At 43.4% G+C, this 22,814-nt stretch overlaps 1 protein-coding gene across 3 annotated transcripts in view; it reads right to left on the bottom strand.

Annotated features, from left to right (window-relative positions):
* Nucleotides 1-20,805, bottom strand: part of LOC105567435 (fibrillin-2-like) — a 30,682-nt gene extending 9,877 nt beyond the window's left edge. For 2 of the 3 annotated variants that reach the window (XM_012022304.1, XM_012022306.1), the window contains exons 1-21: nucleotides 20,055-20,515; nucleotides 18,486-18,786; nucleotides 9,154-9,236; nucleotides 8,025-8,132; nucleotides 7,769-7,903; nucleotides 7,545-7,647; nucleotides 7,299-7,483; nucleotides 6,877-7,125; nucleotides 6,535-6,690; nucleotides 5,940-6,224; nucleotides 5,478-5,600; nucleotides 5,125-5,373; nucleotides 4,744-4,863; nucleotides 4,164-4,379; nucleotides 3,411-3,610; nucleotides 2,828-3,008; nucleotides 2,419-2,724; nucleotides 1,833-2,174; nucleotides 1,380-1,505; nucleotides 656-989; nucleotides 40-206 (exon numbers count right to left, since the gene is read on the bottom strand). In XM_012022304.1, the coding sequence (XP_011877694.1) occupies nucleotides 40-206; nucleotides 656-989; nucleotides 1,380-1,505; nucleotides 1,833-2,174; nucleotides 2,419-2,724; nucleotides 2,828-3,008; nucleotides 3,411-3,610; nucleotides 4,164-4,379; nucleotides 4,744-4,863; nucleotides 5,125-5,373; nucleotides 5,478-5,600; nucleotides 5,940-6,224; nucleotides 6,535-6,690; nucleotides 6,877-7,125; nucleotides 7,299-7,483; nucleotides 7,545-7,647; nucleotides 7,769-7,903; nucleotides 8,025-8,132; nucleotides 9,154-9,236; nucleotides 18,486-18,625 (3,808 nt within the window). In that variant the 5' untranslated portion in view covers nucleotides 18,626-18,786; nucleotides 20,055-20,515. Of the gene's footprint in view, nucleotides 1-39; nucleotides 207-655; nucleotides 990-1,379; nucleotides 1,506-1,832; nucleotides 2,175-2,418; nucleotides 2,725-2,827; nucleotides 3,009-3,410; nucleotides 3,611-4,163; nucleotides 4,380-4,743; nucleotides 4,864-5,124; nucleotides 5,374-5,477; nucleotides 5,601-5,939; nucleotides 6,225-6,534; nucleotides 6,691-6,876; nucleotides 7,126-7,298; nucleotides 7,484-7,544; nucleotides 7,648-7,768; nucleotides 7,904-8,024; nucleotides 8,133-9,153; nucleotides 9,237-18,485; nucleotides 18,787-20,054; nucleotides 20,516-20,720 lie in introns of those variants that run through there. The other variant, XM_012022305.1, reaches the window with a different exon arrangement.
* Nucleotides 20,806-22,814: the final 2,009 nt, after the last annotated feature.

Raw genomic sequence — 22,814 nt, 5'->3', positions numbered from 1 at the left:
TGATTTCGATCGCAGAACAGTATTGAATAAAGAGTTTACCTATGCAGGATATACCATCCCTTTCGGGCAGCAAGCCGTTCGTGCAGTTGCATACGTAGCCGCCCGGTATATTCCGACATTTACCTCCGTTGCAGATTCGAGGGTTTTCCTTGCACTCGTCAACGTCCACGCAGCTTCGGCCGTCCAGGTTCAACGCGTAGCCGGTGCTGTCTCACGGATAATAAATTATTATAATCTCTTTAAGATTTCAACTAACTCAATTACGGATACATTAGACAAGCTAGATTACCCAGCGAGAAATAACTCGTCGATCGATGTCAACCGATTCGACATCAATTTGAAGGTGTCAATGTCTATTCGATATCGTTTCGACATCGATCGACGAATCATTTCTCACTGGGTAACTGATAATATCCAGATAATAATCTTTCATAGTCTTGCAAGTACTTCATAGACTGATTGACATTTAAAATTGTTCTCGCTCATTCAGGTTCCGCTGAATGGAGACCAAGTTAACGGAACATCATGCATACGTAAAGGAAATAACGACGGCAGGAGAATTTGTTGCTATCGAAAAATAATAATTAAACACTCGTAGATGACAATGCTGAGAGACTTTATCCGGGCATTGGGTAAAAAGATAACGATCCTTCACCGGCAGGAACAGGAGAAGCTGCCCGGCGTATTCAGGCAAATGTCTTCGCAGCCGCCGTTATCAGTCGTGCATTCGTTGATGTCCTCGCAATGAGATCTGAGGCCCGTCTGCTGATAGCCGTCGTCGCATACACATTGATAGGTGCCCATCATATTCTCGCAGACGCCATTCGAGCATATACCGCTGGTTCTCGAGCACTCGTCGATGTCCTTGCAGGACTGCTTGTCGGGTCCCAGCTCGTGTCCTGGAGGACACTGACATTTGAAGCTCCCCTCGTTGTTGACGCAGGTGCCGCCGCGACACAGTCCTGGCGTCTCTTCGCACTCGTTTATGTCTGGAATGTTTCGCGTGGCATCTCGAAATTATTTTCAAATTAAGAAATTTTTATATTAAATGTGTTAATTAATTAGATTTAAATAAACTGCGTATCGATTAAATAGACTGTCGACGGCCCGAATCGGCGTGCAGTTTAAAGTCGAAAAATAGCCGCGAAAATATCATCATTAGACTGTTTATTGCGACAAGTATTACCACATGCCTCAGTGGTCGAATCGCTGAGACGCCCGCCTACAGTGTAGGGGGAGGTCCAGGCTCAAACCCTGGCTGAGGTATGTATCTTTCGCAATAAATTTCTCTAATTAAAATATGCTAGTTGTGTCGTTTATTAATTTTCCTACATTGGTTAAATTATATATTTTGAATTGCATTTTTTTAAATACTATACCCATGCAAATTTTCATGATGTCACTACTGCGATAGCCAGAATTGCAGTCGCACTGGAAATTGCCGGGCGTGTTCCTGCAGGTGCCATTACCGCACACCCCACGCATGATCTCGCACTCGTCGATGTCTGAAACATTTTTATCGATTAACTGATTTGTCTGTTTTATAGAATGTTTCGCCGCTATTTTGACAGAAGACGTTGATTTCAAATTGATTAAAGAGCTTATCATTGAAAAAATATTGTGTACTTTAGAAACATCTTGTAACATCTTTATTAGATAAACAATCGTTAATACTTTTTAGAACAGTTTAAGCTGATGTGAGAATAAGTCCAGTGTGAGAATTGATTCTGTTGATATTTTACAGCTGAAAAGTCCGGAGAGAGAGAGATTATTTTGTGGGCTCCGATTTTCTCGATTCTTTAGCCCCAAGTTTCTCCAAAGAAACTGCTTACCGTTGCATTGGATACCGTGCTCGTCGAGCGCGAAGCCCTGATTGCATTTGCAACTGTAGCTGCCGATTGTGTTCTTGCATCTACCGTTCAGACACATGCCCGGGAACTCGACGCACTCGTTGATATCCTGACGCTCAGTGAAGCCGTCCCCGCGTGGACACATCTCGGCATGGGCCTGCGTGCCCAGTTTAGGACACAATTCGCACTTGTCGCTGCCCCAGGCGCGGCCCACGGAACAGCAGCAGAGGCTTTTGGAGAAATGGCCCTCTATAGGACTAGTGCATTGGCCATGACGATAGTCTAGGAAGCACATTTCTTGTCTGGTGTCGATGCAAGTGGTGTCTGCAATCAGGATATTGAGAAAAAACGTGAAAGATGTTTTAGAATAGGTCTACGACTAATTGAATAATTTCACCTGAAAATCTAGTGTTTCTTACAAAAGAAATATCTTTTATCATTTTTTAAATATAATTTATGAAGTTACAAATAGTTATATTTCTTTGTAATGTCTCTGCATTTGTTACACTCCTCTTTCTGATGCGAAGCAGATATGTGTATCTGTAATAATCTGACATTATCGGCTTACGTGTCACGTCTAAAGTGAGGCCAGGGGGACATTCGCAACGATACGAGCCGTCCGTATTAACGCAAGTGCCACCCCCTTTGCAGATCCCGCTGTTGAGCTCGCATTCGTTGATGTCCGCGCAGCCCTTGCCATCCACCTTCGCGTAGCCCTTGGAGCACTCGCAGAGGGAATGGTCGCAGACTTCGCAGGGGCTGCCCCAAGCCACCCCGACTGAGCAACAGCACTCCGAGCGCAGAGTCAATTTTGGCAGGTTGTACTCGCACCGGCCGTCTATCATTTTGGTCCAGCAGGAGCCCTTCCGATTGTCTGGAATCGAAGGACCAAAACTTCGTCTATATCTATATCTATTTTATTTATACTTACAGCGGGAGCCGTCTCCCCCCCATCGTTACTTGGAATCATCCCGTACCCATGCAAATGTGACCGGTGTTGTCGAGAATGTATCCCGGGGAACACTCGCACTCGTAGGCTCCCGGAGTGTTGATGCAAACGCCGTTGAAGCACACGTCCGGTCCTAACTCCTCGCACTCGTCCACGTCCTCGCACATTTGGTTTTGCGTGTTGTACCTCATGCCAGTCGGACAGATGCACTGCGAGCAAAATGACGCTGTCGATAATTCACGATATTTATACTCCAGACAAAATTAATTGCAAGTGCTAAATAATATCGAAACAAAATCTGGATATATAACAGAGAGTGAATTAGGTGATCAATAGAAAAAGCTTTTTGGAAACTAACAAGTGAATCTCACGTAAACGTTAGGCGCCGATTTTTCTCAAATTTTTGGCAGCTGTTACTCATATCAAGGTACGAAAACAACTCATTAGTTTTAGCTTAAATTGATTTTTCACTTTTTAAACAGTTGTTCCGAATTTATCAATTTCTTCTATCTTTTATTTTCTGAAGTTGATTAGTTCATTTTCTAAAAAGCTTAAATGACAAACGTTTCTCTCTTTCTTTTTCACTTGAAGAGAAAGAAATACATAACTACCTGGAAACTACCGGGTGTATTTCGACACTGTCCGCCGCTGCACAGGGAATCCTCCAGCTCGCATTCATTAATGTCGCTACATATCTTCCCCGTTGCATCCACTTCGTATCCATTGTCGCAGATACACCGATACGTTCCCATAAGATTCTCACATCCGCCATTGACGCAAATGTTGGGATTCTGGGCGCACTCGTTGATGTCTGTAATGGCAATCGTATAAAAATTATTTATCGAATTAAAAACTGGAAATTAGATTTGAAGTTTTATGATACTAAGGGGATACTGGAGTGATTGTGCACTTTTTGCACCTATAGTTATAGATTAGGTAACTTATAACTTATTCGAATGAATAGACTTTTTGTTAGACTTCTAAACTTAATTTCAATGATACCATGCTGTTCTCTGATTTAATCTGATTAGTGGAAACTAGACGGTCTGTACAGAAAAACCACCTAATTTTTATGTTACACAACCCAGCGAGAAATGACTCGGTGATCGATGTCAAAATGATGTCGAATCGATGTCGTTTCGATATCGATAGACAAATCATTTCTCATTAGGAATTTTTTTTCACGAATTGACAGTTCTAGGAGCAAAATGTGCAAAAAGTGCAGAATTATTCCAACATTCCCTTAACATTGAAAAAGAATTGTATGTCAGATAACTGCTACAATATTCGTGTTTTGTAAATATAAAAACTGATAGTTTTAAGAATATCGGATTTTCAAGCAAAAATCTATTACGATGTCTTACCGTCACCGTTATAAGTCATCCCGGCGCCGTGCGGACATAAGGCTTCGAATTCCGAGGTGCCCGGAAGCGGGCAAGGCTGGCACGTGCTACCCCAGCCCAGCGGCTGACCCAGGATCACCGTGCAGCAGCAACAACTGGACTTTGTCACGGCGGTGGACGTCGGGTTGGAGCATTGGCCGTCTCTGTACTGCGAATAGCACAGATCTCTTCTCGTATCTGATCAGCGCGAAGTCATCCGATAGAAATTTAATTTTTCATTAAACAATCAAATATTGAGTTATTTAATTAAATTAAGTTGTACAAGATCGAAGGAAACATTCTATAAATAACGTTGTAGCTTTCTTCTGTCATTTCTTGATAAATTGACGTTAATCTTGCTTTGAAGAACATTTAGCGCAAGACTTAATCGCAAAAGTATCTAAAATGCAATCGAGACAGAAATAAGATTTAAATTTTAATTTAATAAATGCTTCATTATTGGACACAATTTTTTACTCAAAGAGTATTTGATAGCTTATTTTGCTTATTTATTTTCTATTTTGTATATCATACTGAGAACAGACAATAATCTCATACGAACCTAAACAGGACCTTCCGTCAAGACCCAGATTGAATCCCGGATGACACTCACACCGAAAACTACCTGCCGTGTTGATGCAACGTCCATTTTGGCACGGTAAATTTACACATTCGTCGATATCTTGCAGAACAAATAACATTAAGCGATTATAAATCATGATTTGTATCCTTTTCGCGCGTTTAATTCTATCTTAACAGTCGAAGCAAATCAAACAATATCACTTGTCGTCGCTAAAAAATCCCTTGCAGGGTTCAAATATTTCAATTAAACTTCTCGAACGTTAGATCGTTGAAATATCGAAAATCCAGATTAACTGTAAAAATCTAGGGCCTTATTTTCGCGATTGTGTCGAAGTTGTCAGTCGCTTAATGAGATCAATACCGATGCAGTGGCTTAGGTCGGGACCGATCCTGAAGCCGGAGTCGCACACGCACTTGAAGGAGCCCTCCATGTTGACGCACTTGCCATTCTCGCACATTCCACTGGTAGAGCATTCGTCCATGTCCACGCAGAACGTATTGTCCCTCGAAGGAGTAAAGCCTGATTGACAGATACAATGATAGGACCCTGGCGTGTTCTCGCAGCGGCCGTTCAGGCAGATCCTCGGATTTTCTACACACTCGTTAATGTCTGAAACAAATAGAAAGCTCGGTCGAATGATGGCGCAACTGTTCCTAGACTCTTGCGAAATATCTTATACGCGTGTAATATATTTATAACTTCACGTTCCTTACCTATGCAGGTATTTCTCGTCGGCGATAGCGTGTAACCATCGTTGCATTTGCATTTGAAGGATCCGTTCATGTTGATGCAATGTCCGTTGGTGCACATGCCTGTATCTTGACATTCGTCGTGGTCTGAAAAGATATTTTTCCGCGTCAAGCCTCGTACATAGAGGAAAGTCCTCTTAGAGGAAGGCCCTCTATTATGAAATAGGATTCTAATATGAGACAGCAGGTTTTCAACGTCCAAATTCAATCACCAACAGATGATGTCTATGAATTTAGCAGAAACTCCACGAGCTCATAATAGGGGACTTTTCTCTACTGATTATCTTATCACCAATACTTAAAAAAATTTTTCTTGATACAACTACTCTATTGTTATTGTACTTGACGTCATTATATGTTGGTGCTTTTATCATTATTAGCGCTGCTGTTACTTCGTCGAAAAAGGATTGAAATTAGTGGTCTTACCGGTGCAATATCTGCCCTCGCCGGAAACAACGAAGCCAGGTGGGCAGTCGCAGGCGAAGCTGCCAGGATAATTGCGACAGACTCCACCCTGGCAGTAATCCAACTGGCACTCGTCCACGTCCTCGCATCTACCGCCGGGCTTCCTCGTGAAACCCGGATAGCACTCGCACTCGTAGCCCTCCTTGGTGTCGATGCACTTCCCGTCGCCGCAGATGTCCGGCCGCAGCGCGCACTCGTTCACCTCGGTGAACGGCTGCTGTTGCGAGCAAAGCCTGTTGTAATCGTCTACAATTGAGTAATAACGTGGATCCTGTAGAATTGTCAGTCGCTGTAGCCGCTCGCATTTAGTCGATTTTTCACGCGGGGGTCCAGTTGTTTTTCGTTTCGTTTCGCGCGTCTCCTCGTTAAAAGAATTTTTCTGCATGCTCGCTTGCGTTCGGGCGAATCGAGACCGGGTTATCTTCGAAATTTCGTAAATCGACAAAGTCCACTTTTATTTAATACGATCAAATTAATTTAAATTGTGCGAGCACCGTCAAAAATTACGAAAATGTATCGTTTCGCGCGATCTGCCTTTCTGAAAGCGTGTACATACCACTGCCAGGATTGGGGCAGATAAAACACTCGTCGCCCCATCCTCGACCCATGTTCTTGCCGCAGCAACAATCCTTTTTACTCAGTCGCATCGCAAGCCGATTCCTGCACTGTCCGTTACGGTTCACCGCTGTATAACACAATCCCTGCCTGCCATCTGATGAACAATAATCAATCGTCAATTAAGAAAACAGTAAGAAGGCGCGAGAGAATTCAAGTCGAGAAATTTCGCGAAAGCGTAAAACGACTTGGTAATAGCAGAGACGATATAAAATTACGACTTTTATTATGATATTCAAGCACGATATCCGCGATAGCACTCTCGTGATAATAATTTAGTCACCGATGCAGAATTTGCGATCCTGGCTCTGTATGAATCCCGGATTGCAGTGGCAGTAATAACCGCCATTGGTGTTTATGCATCGGCCGTCCGCACAGATGCCTTCCTCCTGACACTCGTCCCTGTCCTTGCACTCGTTGGTCTCGGGATCCCTCGCTTGTCCCACGGGACACTCGCAGGTGAATGAGCCGGGAGTGTTGAGGCACTTGCCACCCTGGCAAAGCCCGGGAATCGCGTCGCACTCGTTGATATCTAAAGACATCGTGAGAAGTTATATTTATTTTAGTACAGGTATAATTTATATATAATCTGCTTTTTATTCTAGTAATTCTAACGTTTTTGCGTCGAATTACACCGTTCATTGATTAAGCGAATGTCTAAAAATGATACGTCGAGAATTACAAGTTAATTGGAAGTTAACCTACCGACGCATTGTCCCTGGTTGGTCTTTAAATAACCTAATTCACAATCCAATCTGGCCGGGCACTTCTCACAGGGGTGGCCCCAGCCCTTGCCCACGGTGGCACAGCACAACTGTCGCGTGCAAACCACCCCTTGCAGGCTCGCCAAGCACTGGCCGTTTTTTACTTTGGTGAAGCAAGGTCCGGTCCTGAAAGGTACACCGCGAAATTAACACCCGGAGCAATACGGAGATACGTTTATTATCTTACCTGTAATCGGTCTCGCAACGTCTTCCGGTGTAACCGTAGATGCAGGCGCAGCGATCTGGACCGATGCATCTTCCTTGATTCAAGCAGGGCTCGCGACAAATTGCTAATTGAAAAAATCATTTTCGATTAGTTATTTTTACGAAAGTATTTCTTTTATTCCCATTCTTCTTTTCGGCGTGTGTAAATGTCCTAAATTTCAATTTAGTCTACGCCAATTCACTTACGTTCGTTGCAAAATTCTCCCTGGTATCCGCTGCGACACTGGCATCGGCCATCGACACAGTTTCCGTTTATACAATGGACCTTACATCTGCCGGTCTCGCCGCGATCGCCGCCACTTCCAGTCTCGTGGGTGATGACTGTTATGAACATATTTGTTGAATAACAGGTCTTAGTTTCAACAAGTCAGTTGTTTTAAAAACTACTCAAGAGTGACAATTTTATGAAAAGATTGATCCAGCAAAGTGCGGAATATCTCACCTTTGCTTTGGCCGTTGCCACAGGCGGAAGCGACGACACCGCCTTCACATAAACAGATATTGGGTCTTATGCATCTTCCAAGAGAGCCGCAGCGTCTTGCGCAAATCGCTAAAATAAGAACAGTATTTAAAAGTTAGTATTTAAAATTTTCAAGCTTGATTTAAATTTGAGGGTCTTCGATATTGCATTGTTTTGCATTATTACTACTTTCTTTTTCCCTCTTTCGATAGAGAAACTTTATCAATCGTGAAAAATATTAAGGAGCCGAAAATTCAGACTGTTTTTCGTTTATAAATTTTCACGTAAGCAAGAAAGAGAGACGCATCATTTTTATTTTTATTGTTGTACTTAAAAGTTACATTATAGCAATGTGGATTCATAATAGCTAATTTTAATTGAAAGGCGACATCGGAATAACACGAAACGTTATGAAATAGCAATTACGCCATCAATAACATTGTCAGACACCCGGAAATTGTAAGGACCGAAATGCAGATCACGAGCGAAGTGCGGCCACATTACAAGACAATGCGATCAACAGGAAGCGCATAACAGGTCATTAAACCAGTTTTATTCGAGGCGACCGTTCGTGTCGCATAAATGCCCATTTGTCCGTTACGTAATTGCATCGATCGTTATCATTCCTGGGCAGTATCGATAATGATAGGTGGTTCCTCTCGCCCGATATTAATAACCGCTTTCCATTCTGCAAATATCTCGCGGGTGGTCCGATTGCGTCAGGATCGTAAGGATATGGGTTGTTATGTCCTGGATCGCGTGCGGTTGTTTGCTTTATTGTCAGTAGTGGCTTTTTATTACGTTGTTCAACCTACTATATATTTTAAATACTATTTCTTTTAGTTGTTAGGTTAATTTAATTACGATTCAATAATCCCTTTATCTATCACAAGATTTAAGGAGGAATAAAATTGTATGCTTGCCTTTTAAAAATTTAACCTACGAGCAAAACTTATTTCTTTACTGAGTTTTGATCTCACAATTAGTCTCTTCCGCGTTTTGCCATTGTATCGCCGTTGTGATAATTACTTTAAAAGTAATTATACCATATATTACTTGGAATTTTAATAAAAAAAAGCATTAATAAAATTCTATTAGTGCTTTTACTTACGAATGACGCACAGGCCCGTTTCTAGTTTCTTCGACCATCCCGGGCAGCAGTAATTTTTGGACCTCGATCTGCACACGTTCGGCCTAGAAGTAGTTTTAACATGTTTATTTCAATTTCCACGTGCACGTGTAGGCGATTTTGTAAAAAGAAATATATAAATGTGGGATTCAGTCGAGACCATTATTATATTCGAGATTGAGAAACACAGACTTTTTTTTAAAGAAAATACTAATGTAGTGTAAAATACTAATTTTTCACAATCCAAATTTATGAATTTTCTCAAATTGCAAATAGTCCCTTCGTTAGTTTCCGAAGTTGTGGAAGCGGCGATTAATCCTAAGTCACGAGGTCGTTCTCTATGGCGCCAGCCTGAAGAGGCCGCAGGCGGAAACGCGGCGTTTCCGCGGCATCGTGGCACGCGCAAGAAGGGAGGAGTGAAAAACGAGAGAGATAAAGAAAAAGAAAATGAAGAATGGGAAGAGAGCCGGAGTACCACCTCGGAACAAGGCGGCCATTCACATCTGGCGCCCCGTAATTAACGTCAGCTGCCTTCCTAACCGCGGCCGGCTTTAAACGCCGCCACTACGGCCCCTCGACGCCCGCAATCGCAATCGCTAGAGCACTGCCGGCTTTCTCACGTCACGCCATTTTTTATCACGCGGCGATAACGCGATCGTTATCTATAAACACGGCTCGTAGGGACGCGGTGGATCCGGAGGACTTTGAACCCCGAGTTCCGTCGATTCGACGATTCTTCGACCGAAGGGATAGGCGTCCTCCGACATTCTATCGCGCCCGGACGTTCCGCTGGGACACCCGAGTTCCGTTGATCCGACGATTCTTCGACCTGAGGGAGAAACCTCCTCTGAAATTTTATCGCGCACGGACGTTCCGCTGGGATACCCGAGTTCCGATAAACAGTATACGTTCGTACGCCCGGAGATAAAATCCGAGATTCCGCGACTTTAAGATCCCTCGAGATCACGGAGGTTTCTCCCGCTGCCAACCGGCCCGGCCTTTGCATTCCCTCGCGTGCCCTTCGAGCGTCAGCGGGTGCCCGACGCGGCAACATGGTCCCGCGCGCCCCTCGTCACGCCGGCACGAGGGAGATTAATGCACTCGCGTGTCCAGCATCTCTCGCGCTCTTCCTTTTCGCGCGTCTCCTCCGCGACTTCTGACATACGCGCTACACGCCTGGCGCGCATCATCTCCGCAGGCAGGGGCATTACATGCCGGGCGTTTGTAAGGGCGATATTTAAACCCGTGCCCGCGTGATGAAGCAATCTTGCTCAAACAGTGGCCCACTAACTGCTCCGGGTGTATATACCTGACGGATGTTTACACGCGATTACGTCGGTGAACGATCTCGCGCGCTCGTGACTTTGAGAAAGAAAGGTGGCCGCCATTTCGGTAATTTGATGTCATAAAGAGCTCAACTGTCTCCCCCCCCCCCCGAGCTCATTTAAGAGTAAATCTCTCTCACCCCCGTGCGCTTAGTCCGCCTCACTTTGTATTTTACTCTTCCCTAGTAGCACAGTGCATTGGCTAAGCGTTGCTCCAATGTTGGTTATAATTGTCCAACGTAAAGCCAATATTGGCCATGGGATGAACGTAAATATTGCACGATAATAATTGTATAATATTAGATCTATATTAGAAATGCATTAGCCAATATTTAACAATGCAATAAGAACATTGGTCTAATATCGATACAATATTAGACCAATATTGCTAAATAGACATATTGGCTAAATAAGAGAAGGCGTTCATCTTACAATGTTGGACCAATATTGGGAATGCCGGGTGTACATTACTGCCCAATATTGCGCCAATATATTGTGCTACTAGGGTTATTATCGTTTCGTCGACGACGCTGAAGTCCCGTTAAAACGCCGGTTGTCGTCACGGCAAACGTTCGAAATCGACGAGATGACTAACTTTGATACGCGTCGTTAATTGGAAGATTATAGCGAAGCTCGCGTTCGACTGGTAATAATAATAATAACGATAATTGGCGGCGGAATTACACGAGGTCGGCCATCATCTCCCAGCCGAAAGCTTTAATCCAATCTGTATGCAAATGGACGCTCCTTGGGTGATTATTGGTCCACCGTCGAACCTTGTATCGCGGTGTCCGATCGCACGCCGATCAACACGTGGCGCGCCGTTAACCGTGTCGGTGGGGTGTAATTTTAACACCCGCCTGTAATGATAGCGTGTCCTAACGAGCCCTGAAATCAATGCGCAACGTGCGTTCATCTCTCGCGCCGATATCTTTATTTGAAGATCTCTCCGCACTCGCGCGCTCCGTCTCTCCGCGCGGAAACGCGAGCCCCGTTTTCTCCACGCTTCCCTCGTACTTCGTAATTTTAAATAATTGTAATATTTTCGGCCTACAGAATCTCACTCGAGTTTATTTATCCTAATTTCCTTTGTCCAGCGGATCTCTCGTGTTATCATTTTCCCCAAGAGCCGCTCCGAAATGCCGCGAGAGTGTCAACTTGATTAAATATATCATTTTGTCGGATATCAATGTAATATTTTTGTAATTAATTCTTTTATCACTTGTTATCATCTCTAATGAATCAATAGTGTGTTAGTGGAGCCGTATAAGTGACTAGCGTATGGATAACATAGAGCTAATTAATGCGGATGATTAACTGCTCTTGCGAGAGTGTTCAATTGGAAACTACAGTGGCTCCTAAACGAATGGCGCGAATCGCGGGCCATTAAAATTAAGGCGATCAAAAGCAGTCGCGCTTTCCCATCGCGATTAGGGGCAAACAAACAATAGCGTTACACGCGCGAGGGATCGCCATCGCAAAAAGCGCGGCCCGGGCAATTGTTCGCGGTCCCCTTAGACGAGCGTTGTGTCACAAGTGCAATTGGTCGCGACACGTATTATTGCGACACGACGGCAGTTACATCGCGCGAGAAGACACATCGGGCGTCGATGTCGCGATCCTAAGCTGGTCCTGTCGAGCTCCTCGACGACTCCTCTCCAACAATAAGCCACGCAGTCACTTGAAGTGCCGCACGTCGCAAAGTGTTAAGTTTCCTGCTGGAAAACCTTTAACATTTTTTTTTCATACTTTCACAAAATCTCTTCCTTATCGAGGACTACTTATGGAAAAATCGCCGCTTAAATTGGCGAGGGGCACCGCGTGTCCTCCCCTTGTAAGATCCCTTCCCAGCGAGAAAGGACTCGTCGATCGATGTCGACCGACGAATCATTTCTTACTGGGTTGGAGCCTTGAAACCCTTCAGTCTCAGCAGCGCGAAACTCGGGTACCCCCGGAATACTTCCGGGTTGTGGGACATTGCCTAGGGCGTCGCAATCCCGGCTCGCCGTAATCATTTGTCTCCTCGCGTCGGGAATTATTGCGCTGCGATCGCGCGGACAGTAACGATCTTAAATTACGCTCTAAATCAAAATTAGTCGGCGCGATGAGCGACAGAAAAGCAGCTTGGTGCGCGACGCGCTGCTTATCATTACATAGTGCATGTCGGTTAGGTTTAACAACCTGAGGTTGCTGACAGCTTCATTACTTCGACATCGCTTCCTGTACACTCGTGTAACAAGATTTTCTCGAGGATCAGCGCCTGCGGGTGTTGAAATATGAATGTCTCATGTTCGAAAGCTCAAGGCGAACGGAGATAATATCAGGGGAGCGAGAAAAAATATGGTAAACGTAAAAGGTGCCAAGGTAAATCTTGAGACTATAAAGAACTCAAGTGGATCATCCACTGGACTGGCACTGAGGACTTTTTTTTTATTATCGATACCGTTTTCTCCTCTTTTCTCTCTCTCTCTTTTTCGTTGAAAACGTTCAACACGCGGAGAGAATTTTCTTTTAAAATTTACCCTGAAAATTATGTAATCGTGGGACATCGTGGTATTTTGAACTTTATGAGAATTTTTTGAAATTTTATCATGCATTTTATTAGTAAAAAAACTCTCATAAAATTCTTCAAAATGCAATGTCCCACGATTACGTGATTTTCAGGGTAAATTTTGAGAGAAAATTCTCTCCGCGTAGACATCGATAAAATATGAACGGCGCCTTGTCACGGAGTTGCGCTAAAGGTTGCGATAGCGGCTCTAATGCTAACCGCCTTTACATCCCTAGGACTTGCTACTTCACTTCCTGCCGCCGGCGTCGCGTAATACGCGGCTTAAATCAGTCTAAGTACTTGGAACTAACCGTGGATAATTTTAAGTGGCGATCCCGTTAGACTTAAAACCGACCCTGTATCCTATTTTTCACGTTGTCCCATTAAACGAGAGCGACGTCGGCGTCCGATCTGTCCTCCCGGCGGATCGTGCAAATGATGCGCAACGCGGTCCTCTTATCTACGGATTTCAATCTTGCAAACGCCCGCGTCTAAGAACGTACGCCACGCTATGCGCATGTAAAATTGAGCGACGCTAAAAAAAACACACACGGGAGAGGGTTGAAGAGAGGGGTGGGAAGAATGGATGGACGCTTCAGATTTGCTGCGGCAACGTTATCTCCGATAGCATTGTTCCATTATAATGTCCAGCGATATTTCTTCGCCGGTCGCGCACCAGCGCGTCCACGTCCCAGACGGTGGAGCCTTCTTTTTCGCGGATTACGCGGTCGATCATTCGCGCGGCTCGCCCGGCGTTATCGGTGACGATCGGGACGACGACGAACGGCACGTCGGGGCTGCCGGCGAGGGTACCATTCGTCATTCGGCGGAATGATGAATCGCCGGCGCAATACGCTCATATAGACGCTCATAGACCGGACGATGGTGAACGGGTCATCTCTCGCGGCGCCGATAAAAACCGGTGCCGCGAAATGTGCGCTCCGTATTCCGGGGTGCCCCCCGCGCCGCTTATCGCGCCCGCTCGTCCGCATTCCATCTCGGCGCTGTTAATTAATTAACGTGGAGACGCGGCGTTTATCAACCGGATAATGCAGCTGCTGCTGCTGCAACTCGCACGGAAGAGAAGGAAGCGCCTGGCCTGTGCTCCTCGATAACAGTTTACACGTTTACCGAACCTGTATCTCAGCGATTTTAACGCGACACTCGGATTTTCTAATCCAATTTCGCTTCGCGTCCAGGTGGTCAATTCTGGGTCTTGCACTACCTCTGGGAAAATTTACTTCAAGTGAACTCAAAGTTTCTAAAAGTAATCTTTCAAATCAAAAAGTTTACACAAAGAAGTTAAAAGTTTACTTCAGAAATTTTAGAGTGATTTTGGACACTCGAAGAAAATTTTAGATAGCTGAGTTGGTCGAAGTTCTCACTAGAGGGCCGCGCGGCATAGCACTTTCTCGTAAGAAGAAAACCGCAAGTGTAATTACAAATTATGTCACATGCTTTTCACAATTCTTAAAGTTTTCTTTTGAATTCTTAAAGTAAGTTTGAAGTTTACCTCAAATAAAAGTTCACAGTGTCCACTTTCCATATTATTTATTTTTCTAAAATAAAATTTTCAGGTTTTCTAAAAGACCGTCTACATCGGAAGTAAGCAGTAAGAAGAAAATATAACCTTTACCTATCAGTGTAAAAGCTAAAGTACAGGAATAACTTTTTAAAATATTTATAGCACTGGTAGAACTGCGCTCTAATTCGCCGAGAGTAAGCGTCAGAGCTGAAGTAGGAGAAGAAGTGGAAATAATTCATTTCTTTACTCCTACTTCTTACACCAGGCTTACTTCATCTATTGTAGACGATCCTTAAGGTATATTTTCCCAAGGGTATAGTGAAAATGTTAAAAGTGAGTAGCCTTGTCTTCAACAATCAAAGCCGCTCACTTTTAGCATTTTCACTACGTTGCAAGATACAGAATTGAACCCCTGACGATCGTCTCGCGCGACCGTTTTATGACCCGTCTTTCAGGCACGAGGCGCAAAACGTTTAAAAACTTTCGACGAACAAATCTTCAAGTGTTTCGCGCCACTCACGACGCCGGCTCCAAATTGTGCGAGTTACGAGTATTTTGATTTATTCGTAGGCCAAAGTGCAAATTAGAAAGTATTAGTTACAAGAAGCCGCAAGCTATTTGAGCCGCGACTTATGAATTAGAAGAGCAGCAAGCACTTACATTGAAAAGCTCTGAAGTATCAATGAAAAATATCTTTTTAATTTCCAAACAATTTAAACCGCGACCGAACGTTCCGACAAAGGGAACGTGCGCGGCCGGAAGGGTTAAACGAGCTCCTCGCTAATGCAGACGTATTAACGGGCGTTCCGTCAGAGGCAATTAAAAGCATTGTTTAGGTAGCGTTACTTAACCGGCGACATTTAAGAGCGTTATTAATACCATAACGTCAATTAGCTGCAATTCCGAGGGGGGGGGGGGGGAAGGGGGAGTCTTTAGTCGACCGTATTGCCATCTCATCGTCGGCGCCCGGTTGGAATTTGATCGTCGCATCCAAAACACGCGAGAAAAATGCTTAAACCGTCGGCGCTGTGCTGGCGAGAAGAAGGTGCGAGAGCCAAACTGGAACGATATTTGTCGCGCCTCAACGAACACGCGAAGGAATCGTAAAACGCGTAATCAGCGCGAACAACAGATAACGGGTGCCCTACAATCGTTGAACTTTGTCATTTATCATTTGTATTCCTCTAAATGTAAAGATAATGTAGCGAGCTTATTCATATCCCGACTCCCGCCGGCGAGATTATAATTTCTAAAGCCTGTGTCACACGGCGCGAAAAGCAATGCAAATTAAACGCGTTGCCGTTACGCGGCGAGGGGGCGTGGAGGGGGCGGGCGAGCGGTAACCAAATAACGAATGAGTTGAATGATTTTGCAGCGGCACGCAACTTGCCGCTCGTGTGTCGTAAGCGGATTAATTTCTGTCCGAGCGCGGATGAGATTAGTATCCATCCAGTTACGGTATATTATAATGATAAAATTAGTAATGGAAATTAGTGTCGAAACTAGCCATGAGATTATTTCATGGAGCTAGATCTGCAGATATTCCCACGCGGATTAAAGCTGCGACGATTCGCACAATTATGCAAGCATGCAATCTTCTCTCTCAACGCATCCCGAGGCGAAAATCTAAGTCATATAAGCCATCGTTAAATACGACTTATGCTCGATTTCTTTTTGTTGTTTCCCCCCTTTCGAATGCCCTGCGTCATATATTCTCAATGCCCAAATTATAATCGGCCCGTGAGTTGCGGCCGGACGTATCGTCCCTCGGGAAAATATACCTCAGAAAACGTTAAAATTTTACTTTAGAAAAATAACCCCTGGTCCACAGTCTTGCTTTAAGTAAGCTGTAAGCCTTCGGCCGTAAGAAATTAACCAGTCACAGGTGAGAGTGAGGGGAATAAATGCCTGTAATTGGTTAATTTCTTACGGCTTAATACTTACAGCTTACTTAAAACAAGATTGTGGACCTGGGATAAGAAATATGAAAAGTAAATTTGGACGCTTTAAACCTTGATTTAAGGTAAACTTCTAACTTACTTTAAGAAGTCAAAAGAAAACTTTAAGAATTGTGGAAAGCGTATTATATAATTTGTAATACCGCGCGCGGTTTTCTTCTTACGGGAAAGTGTCCAAAATTACTCTGAAATTTCGTAAGTAAACTTTTAACTTCCTTAAATAAACTCGTAGATTTGAAAGATTACTTTTAAAAACTTTAATTTCATTTAAAGTAAATTTTCCCAAGAGAACAACGTGCTCCAAAGTCATTTTTGCGAAAAGCAGCTCTCGGAGCACCTTCTTAATACATTTAAATGCTACAAGTGTAAATACTACGCTTATCTTTTGAGCATCTGCATAATACAGATTTTCGCCTTGGGATTCCTATCAGATCAGCGCGCAGCATACGTGCGCGCGTGTTTCATTTGCGCGTTTCGATAACCTCGCCAATTTCCGAAATTTCATTCCACGAGACGTGGAAGCCGCGAAAAATTTCCGGAGGAAGCTGGACAAATCGCGCTTGGCACGCACGCGGAGAAAAATATTTCCGCGCATACTGTTGTCAATTGACCGCAATGGCTGGACGTGCGCGCGCGCGCGCGTTTGTGGTTAATCCCGTTTATTATCTCGTCTGCTTTCCGCGCGGCCGCGAAAACATCGTCGCGGCGAAGCCGGAGGCGCGCGAATCGCGAAAATAGCGCAAGTGCAGAACTTTATCGGCGCGACTTGACTCTTGTTGTGAAAAAAAAGAAACGGGCGCTACTTAGGCAGAATTCATGCGCGCCGCGTATAACGTAACACTCCGATAACCCAATTAGGTGTTATCGCGTCATTTAACTCACGAGGACGGTGGTCGCGCGAGGAAATGATCGGGATCATTCTCGAGAGATCCGCGCTGTTAGCGAAATAAGTGCCGCGTTGTTACGAGAGCCTCTCGCGTTCTCAGTTGGGACGATTTAATCTCTTTAAGTGACCGACCGTGGTTCGCCAAGGACGTTGGAATATATGGCATTTCGTCATTGTACCGAGACAGCTTCTCTCGCCTGTAATTATCTCATCCTGAAATGTTGCCTGGTTTTTTAAATACTTATTTCCTGGTTCGCGACACCATTTCGAGTATGAGGTGCCTACTCCGGGAAAGAAAAGACAGCAACACATTTCGGGGCCCGCAATTGGCAATCGAATTATTTGGATTGTTCGTAACACTTTACTCTGGGAAAAATTTTGACCGGTTTTTCCGTAGTTAAGCAACTTAACATTTCGATTAGTGCCTCTTAAGTGAAAATGATCTTTGCGTTACTGAATATCGACAGAACTAATTGGGAGAATTGATTAGTATTACTTTAAAATCTTGGGTATAGATAGAATAGCTATAATTGCGATTTTTAGTTACGCTGGGTAAAATTCGTGAAAGATCAGAGTGTGTTACGGACAAATACAAATAATTCGATTACTAATTGCGGGCCCCAAAATGGGTTGCTAGCTGTCTTTTTTTTCCCCCAGAGTGATCGACAATGTACGCGTTCTCTGGCTGTGTTGACTATGATAAGGTGATCAAATTCGGATTAGATACCAAATATGGATAAAAAATTGGATCGGTCGCTAATAAGCTACGTGTTTTTATGTCGCTTATTAGCGACTCATCAAATTGTTGATCTGCGTGGGTCAATTCTGTGTCTTGCAACGTAGTGAAAATGCTAAAAGCGAGTGGCTTTGTCTCTTTTTGAGAGGACAGTTAGAAAGAGACAAGGCTACTCACTTTTAGCATCTTCACTGTAGCGTAAGGTGCAGAATTGACCACCCGATCCGAATTTGGTCACCGCATCCTATGTGATTAGAATAGGAAGTGGTCAGAAATTTGTCTGCTAGAGTTTCGCGATCTCGCGGCCGTTTGTATCATATTGCGAATACTCACCCGAGGGGTGGCGCCGACTGCAGAGTGTTGTCCAGATCTTGGGTCGGACTCGGGGTGTAACGTTGCCCCGTCGCTACCCCATCCTGGATGAATTGAGGTGCCAGGACGATCCAGGCTGTCAGTAATGGCAGTGCGAACATCCTGCGCAAGGGACTCCTTGTCTCTGATCCGATTCCTTCTTCGGAATTATCCTGGATTATCGTCTTAACTCGCGGTCTCGTCGATACTTGCGCATCTAACACGCATGATCCTTGATCGATCTCAAGGGGTTTTTCCAAGTCGTCGCGATCATTCCATCCGTCTACAAAGACAATTTACAGCTCTTCTGTAGCCCCCTGCTCGGCAAATGCTCGCTCGATTTTACTATTTTAAAGTTTATACGTTCGAATCGTCCGCATTACTTGACTCACACGTATGTCGCTTGTAAAGAAAATTTTCATCTGAAACTCACGCATCCTCCTTTTCCTATTTCACCGCGTGAATTCTCGCCGAGAAACATAACATGCGATAATTCGCTCGCGAGTGTGATGCCTTTCCGGAAGCGCCAAATTAGTACGATGAGATAGAAGCAACTATCTTCTGATATAAATATCCACCATTGCGTTTTGGCGAGAAGCGAGAAGCGAGAATTTACGATTAAATTTGCATTGTCGCGGCGAATAATTTATCCCTTTACTAAAATGCATTCACCTTCATTTTAACGCCGTGGATTATCGAAAATTTATTTTATAAATTCCGCGATACGTTTAAGGTTTGATATCTCATAATATTCTTTTAACTGGACAAATAATAATCTAGAAGCATGTAGATTTTTCACATTTTTTATAAAGTTTTAAAAATATAGAAATACCGCGACTTTTTTTTATTACAGAAATGTTTTTCATCTTTTATTTCTTAGAGGGATGATCCGAGTGAACTATCTAGCTTCTTTTTTTTTTAGACAAAAGAACAAGGAGGCTTTAACTAAAGAAGCAAAGGAATTGTCCCGCAAATTCGCGCGCCATCCGTGCAACTTCTACTCGTTATCATAACGCAAAGGCACGGCCAGCGTTTGAAGCCTATCTTTAAAGTTCCATAAACTTAAGCGATTCCCGCGAAAAAAAGAACAGGCCTTGTTCGCGCGTCCTATTACGAGCGGAATGAATTGAGATAGGACCTCGAGCGGAGCGTTTCAGCTTTGAGCGTTTCACCACCGTAGCGAATGAGCTCGTAAAGTCTCCACCACGGCGTTATCGAGCCTATTGAGAGCTCCTCTTTGCGAGGAAGCGAAAATTTCCAAGAAAAATTCGTTCGGTTACATAATAAGAATAAGACAAAAAAGGTTCTCTTGAAGAAATAAAAATCTACTTTTCTCGATCAAAACTTCTTACGTCGCGTACTTTGTCTTTTCCCGAAGTGGTTCCGGATCTCTTCGCGATTCAGCGAGAAGAAAGTTTTTTTTCCCCGAGAACGAAAAAGCTCGTTTGAGATAGGGGAATATTTTGAAAAAGTACAAGGATTCTCCTTCTGTTGGAAAGCACAATTTTCGTCGCGACGAGTCAAGAAGGTCTCAAACCCTTTCGGACGTACCTGTTTAAACGAACGACAGTCTAGTATAATTCCATAACTAGCATGAGTCGCTCGCAAATATTCGCGCTAACAGATCTGCGACACGCGCGTGGGCTGGTCGACGATCGCGCATATCGCGATTATAACTGTGTTCGTTGTGATCTCCAACGACGCACGCGATCACGCGTGAACGAGCCGACAGCCGCGATCAAAGATCATTCTCAAAAAATCGCTCGCTTAGGTCAGCACTCTGCGAATCGAGCCCCAATACAGATTCGCGACACGAACTAACCCTCGATTCGTACCGCGGATGATCTATGATACGAATGGCGACGTGGTGCTTAATATTTCCTATCTACGGAACCGGAAAAGATCTCCGAGAGACCGGGGATTAAGAACCGAAACATTTCATTCGGCCAATTTTCCTGCGATTACGCGTTTAAATGTTTTAAAATATAAAATATTAAATTCAAGTACTACATAAACACTGATTATCAAAAAGCGCTCATAACAGACTTTATTTTCAAATCGAAGTTTACCTGTTTCATTTCTTCGCGCGTTATCAAGCAGTAATATATAATTAATATATATAATTTAAATTGCCAGAAGATAAGCAACGTATAGTACAAGAACCACGTCACCAAAAAAAAAAAAGAATGGGGAAGATTAGAATAAAAGAACACCTACGCGCCTTTCGATTTCCGGCGGACCAGCGATCGATCTTTCGGTCCGCTCGAAATCGATCGGTCCCAAGGGAGACGGACCTCGGAAAGATGCGCCGCGACGGGACTCGACGCGAGACTGGAGCCGCAGATTGTAGACTCGAGGAGAGAACTCATCTGGGAGGGCTCTCTCTCTCTCTCTCTCTCTCTCTCTCTCTCTCTCTCTCTCTCTCTCTCTCTCTCTTTCTCTTCAACATCTTCAACTATCCTTATCTTTTGCTCTCTGTCTCTGCATCGGTCTCTCTTTTCTTCCTTCAGTCCACACATCGTATGGATCGTGTCGATCTCGTTCTCCCCCTCTTGAGACGACGACGACGACGACAAGACGGGCCCACCCCTTCTACTTAGCTGTTAACACCATGCGTGTGTGAGGGCACGGATACGTGCGCGTGCACGCGTGCATACGTTCCGAAAGGATGCGCTTCGATGCTCGATCGATCAGTCAAGAATGCGATTTGCGTGAAATTGGCGGAAGTCAGGGGAGTCAAGCTCCTTTTGCTCGTGTCAATTTATTAATTGGTACACTGAGAAAAAGTTTCATCGGGTAAACCTATTAAACAGTGTTTCCGACGGTTAATTGTTCCGATTACGTTTTCCGATTAAATTATGGATACATTCGATAAAATTTATCCGATGAAATTTGATTAAAACCGATCGTATTTTTCATCGGGTATATCTGTTTGTTATTATGTAATTAGATTATCCGATTATATTTAATCGGATATTTTTCTCAGTGTACCGATCTATTTTGACGAGATCGTGCGATGAGTTGAGTTTTACTCAGAATTGAGAGGTCAAACAAATAAGTTCTCTCTCTCTCTCTCTCTCTCTCTCTCTCTCTCTCTCTCTATTCTTAAAAATTTAATTACTCCTAAACTTGACGCAAACGTATTTTCGTTCTGGGTACTTGTTATTTTTAATCCCTCTGAAAAAGGGGTATAAAATAAGAATATTTCCTTTCGACTTACAAATTAAATAATAAAGTTAACTCCCGATTATCGGTCAGTGGATTAATTCAGTAAGCTGAAAAAATTATCGTCTTAGCGGATATTTGTTCTCAAGTAATTTCATTCCCCGGGGTAGTTTTATTCCATTGTTTCTTATATAATCCCTATCGTACTGTACGGTTACATCAGGAATAATTATGTAATGAAGGAGCGGTCTTGATTCACTTAAGATATTCCGCGCATTATCTACATCTTCATAATTTCCTCGTTAATATTGGATGAGCTTTCACAACTTTTGTGATTTTCTCATTAATGTTGGCCGCTCTTCTACAATTGCGCACATCTAATCTAGCGTTATCGAATGAGGTTGCAGCTTCAATTGAGAAATCCGGGTGACATTGACCTTTGGGTTACTCGACCGAAATCAGAAATAGGCCGACACTTCCGGAGTCCGTTCAAATATGGCACGCGATAGTTTATATATAGCAAGTGGAATATTTTTATACATGATGAATATAAATTATTTATTCTATTTGTAAATATATATATATACTTTTCACTTTTAATTCATTTATATTTTTCGAATATTTAATCATATCACTTACCCAAAATTTTAAGTCACATGAAATTAAAAATTTTTTAATTAAAGTTTGATAATTTAATTCAATTATAAACTATAGTTTTTGTAATTACAATATTCATAATTTAAGTAGTACGCACAATATGTATGTACTATAAAATTGAAAATTTTAATGAGATGTGACTCGTGTATTGCATTATTAGAAATAAATTATAATTTAGAAGTCTAGGGTACTCACATAATCGTACGTTTAATTTAGAAATTATTGAATTGTTATTCAGTCCAGTTTAATGGAAATTTTGATAAATCAGTTTAACCATGATATGATCTACCTCAATGTATTACAATTTTTAATGGGATCAAGAACCGTGAACCACATGTCGGTTGCACGTTGGCCCTTCTCATCGGTCTTACGTAATCGCCATTGTCGCCGACGACGTTTAGCGCGGCTCTTCAAGATCCTCGAGGTCGGGGGGGTCTAATGATATGCGGGTGGGAACGCGCAGCGCGACGCGACAGCGTGTACGTGAAC

This window comes from Vollenhovia emeryi, unplaced genomic scaffold (assembly GCF_000949405.1).
Source record: "Vollenhovia emeryi isolate VEMERY1.0 unplaced genomic scaffold, V.emery_V1.0 DF939137.1, whole genome shotgun sequence".
NCBI lineage: Eukaryota > Metazoa > Arthropoda > Insecta > Hymenoptera > Formicidae > Vollenhovia > Vollenhovia emeryi.
Note: the sequence above shows the minus strand (reverse complement) of the source record. Positions and strands in the feature narration are given on the sequence as shown.